The sequence below is a fragment of the Gymnoscopelus braueri genome, assembly GCF_963280865.1.
Source record: "Gymnoscopelus braueri genome assembly, chromosome: 17".
NCBI lineage: Eukaryota > Metazoa > Chordata > Actinopteri > Myctophiformes > Myctophidae > Gymnoscopelus > Gymnoscopelus braueri.
This window is the reverse complement of record NC_137617.1, coordinates 51,278,867-51,281,366: the sequence shown is the minus strand read 5'-3', so window position 1 is coordinate 51,281,366 and position 2,500 is coordinate 51,278,867. Positions and strand designations below refer to the sequence as shown.

Sequence of the window (2,500 nt, the reverse complement as noted above, 5' to 3'; positions counted from 1 at the left end):
TTGTAGGATTTGAAGATCGAAAAACAACAGAAAAAGAAAACACAGCTCACGGTAACTAAAGCTCCACTGGCTAAGAGAAACGATCCACAGATAGTATAAAACAATTAAAAGAACGCTTTTTGAAACGCTTCCGTCTTCCGGTGAAAACAAATGGAATTCTGGGTAACGCAGGAATAAATGAACGGCCTGCAGTGACGGTAATGACCAGCAGAGGCTGCTAAAAATCGTTATTTGTGGACCTGCATTGTATTACTTTAAAACAAATATCACTTACTCAAAATGTATAATAACCTAGCTGGTTCAACAGAACGGTAAACAAAACAAACGCTGTTTGATTCAGGAGTCCAGGACTGGTGTTGGCTATAGTCTGCGTCCTAGCATCGCACAGCATTTATTTCACAATCATTTTCTAATCACACATCAATTGCACTTGCAATGAAACACTGTCTGATTGCAGTCAAACCAATATGGCTTGATTGTTTAAAGACACAACAACAACATCTCCCTACGGAGAGCATCAAACCAATGTGACTGCAAACAGATTAATTGACTATGGCTCATTTGCATGATTTGATGTTTAATCTCGTTAGGCTAATTGGAGGCGTATGACAAACAGACCTTATACATGATAATTTCACGTGAATCTGACAACAACACTGGTACCTAACTTTTATATCCCTTTTGAATTAGTGTGTAGAATTGAGCGTGTAGATCTCCTATCTACAATCCGTTATGTTTTACATAACTTACTCACTGAGTGCCAGAATTATTTTTGGCTATTTCTGGCCAGTGCGATTTAAAAATAAATAAATGTCAAAGTTAAAAAAAAGTGCTTAGGAAGCGAGATACAGCCTTTTTCAGTTATAAGTTAAACAAGGAGTGGATGGAGCTGCAAATCTTCAGATAATGATATCTTGGGTTCTGAACATTAAAAAAAAGAAAGACAAATATGTATATATATATATATATATATATATATATATATATATATATATATATATATATATATATATATATATATATATATATATATATATATATATATATATATATATATATTATTTTTTTCAAAAACACGTCAAACACGTCATTGGGACGTTGCGCCATTGCGGTGAAACACGTCAATGGCACTCAATGAGTTAATAGGGAAGATTGGAAAGTCCATTTGGAAGGAGGGTCTTCAACCCAGTGTCTTTACTCCGGGTGAAGCTTCCTCCAGGGTCATCCACTGATGACCTGTACATCTTAGACTCAAGTCCTAGTCTGAAGACCCTCATGCAAGCTAGCAGTTATTCGGTAGGGTCTGGAGCAGTCTGAACTCCCACACAACATCAGGTGGGAACTGGCATCCATGACTGCTGGAAAGATCAGATGAGAATGTTTCAGACAATGTAACAGGAGATTCATGAAATAAATAAAAACAATAAATCAGAGGAGATATAATCCATCTGGTCCTTGGTCTGCAAGGAGGTCTCCTCCTAGTGGAGATATAATCCATCTGGTCCTTGGTCTGCAAAGAGGTCTGCTCCTAGTGGAGATATAATCCATCTGGTCCTTGGTCTGCGAGCGGTTCTCCTCCCAGTGGGACGTGCAGTGAGGCATTCGTATTAGATATCCGAACCGCCTAAGCTGGCTTCTTTCCAAGTAAAGGAGCGGCTGCTCAACTCAGAGTCTCTCTCAGATGACTGAACGTCTCACCCTATCTCTAAGGGAGAGGCCAGCCACCCATCTGAGAAAACTCATTTTGTCAGCTTCCTTATCCGCGACCTTCTCCGCGATTCATTCGGTCATGACCCACACTTAGTTTAAAACATTGATGATAAAGCAGAGAATGCTTTCGGGGCTTGTGATTGGGTTCTACTGAGTGAAGACCCGCCCCTCGCTCCCCTTCACACCAATAGCACACCGTCTCCAGTTGCACTCACATCCATTCCTCCCCTGAACCAGAGGGGCTTCAAAACGGGTCAGTAGAAAGAAACGGGTGACGTCACGGCTCCGTCTGTCTTTTTTACAGTCTACGGTGACGTCACACCAGAACTCCGGTCGCCGCCTATATAAGACGCCGCACGCGTCCAGATGGAGAGACAGTTTTGATGAGAGAAGCTTGAGAGAATAACTTCTTGGTAAAGAGGTTGAGAGAGTGAGAGACTGACATAGACATGCTGCGCTGGACAGTGCACCTGAAAGGAGGGCCGGACAGAGCCGAACACGCCACCGTGGCCGTGGGGAACAAGGTGTACACCTTCGGCGGCCACACGGTGATGGGCATGGCCTATATGTACAACACCGGGCAGTTTGTGACGCCCACGGACGGCGTGAACGTGCACGTCTTCAACACGGTGTCCCTGCGCTGGATGAAGCTGCCCCCCGTGGCCACCGGGAGAGGAGAGCGCCCCCGCGAGGTCCCGTCCCGGCGCTGGGGCCACACGGCCGTGCTGATAGAGGGCATCACCTACATCTGGGGAGGCTACAACTACTACACCAAGGAGTACTACAACGT

The 2,500-nt window shown here is 44.0% G+C and overlaps 3 protein-coding genes across 3 annotated transcripts in view; 2 read left to right on the top strand and 1 right to left on the bottom strand.

The window, feature by feature from the left end:
* Window positions 1-2,500, bottom strand: part of LOC308105225 (glutamate receptor ionotropic, delta-1-like) — a gene marked incomplete at its 3' end in the record, with an annotated part of 268,717 nt that overhangs the window by 69,705 nt on the left and 196,512 nt on the right. The window lies entirely within an intron of this gene.
* Window positions 1-2,500, top strand: part of LOC308105227 (transient receptor potential cation channel subfamily M member 5-like) — a 419,337-nt gene that overhangs the window by 271,411 nt on the left and 145,426 nt on the right. The gene's annotated exons all lie outside the window — the stretch shown is intronic.
* The window catches only part of LOC308104389 (kelch domain-containing protein 3-like), a gene marked incomplete at both ends in the record, with an annotated part of 1,080 nt that continues 739 nt past the window's right edge, over window positions 2,160-2,500 (top strand). The window contains one exon of the mRNA XM_080454799.1: window positions 2,160-2,500. This exon is cut by the window's right edge and continues 739 nt beyond it. Within this exon, the coding sequence (XP_080310925.1) occupies window positions 2,160-2,500 (341 nt within the window).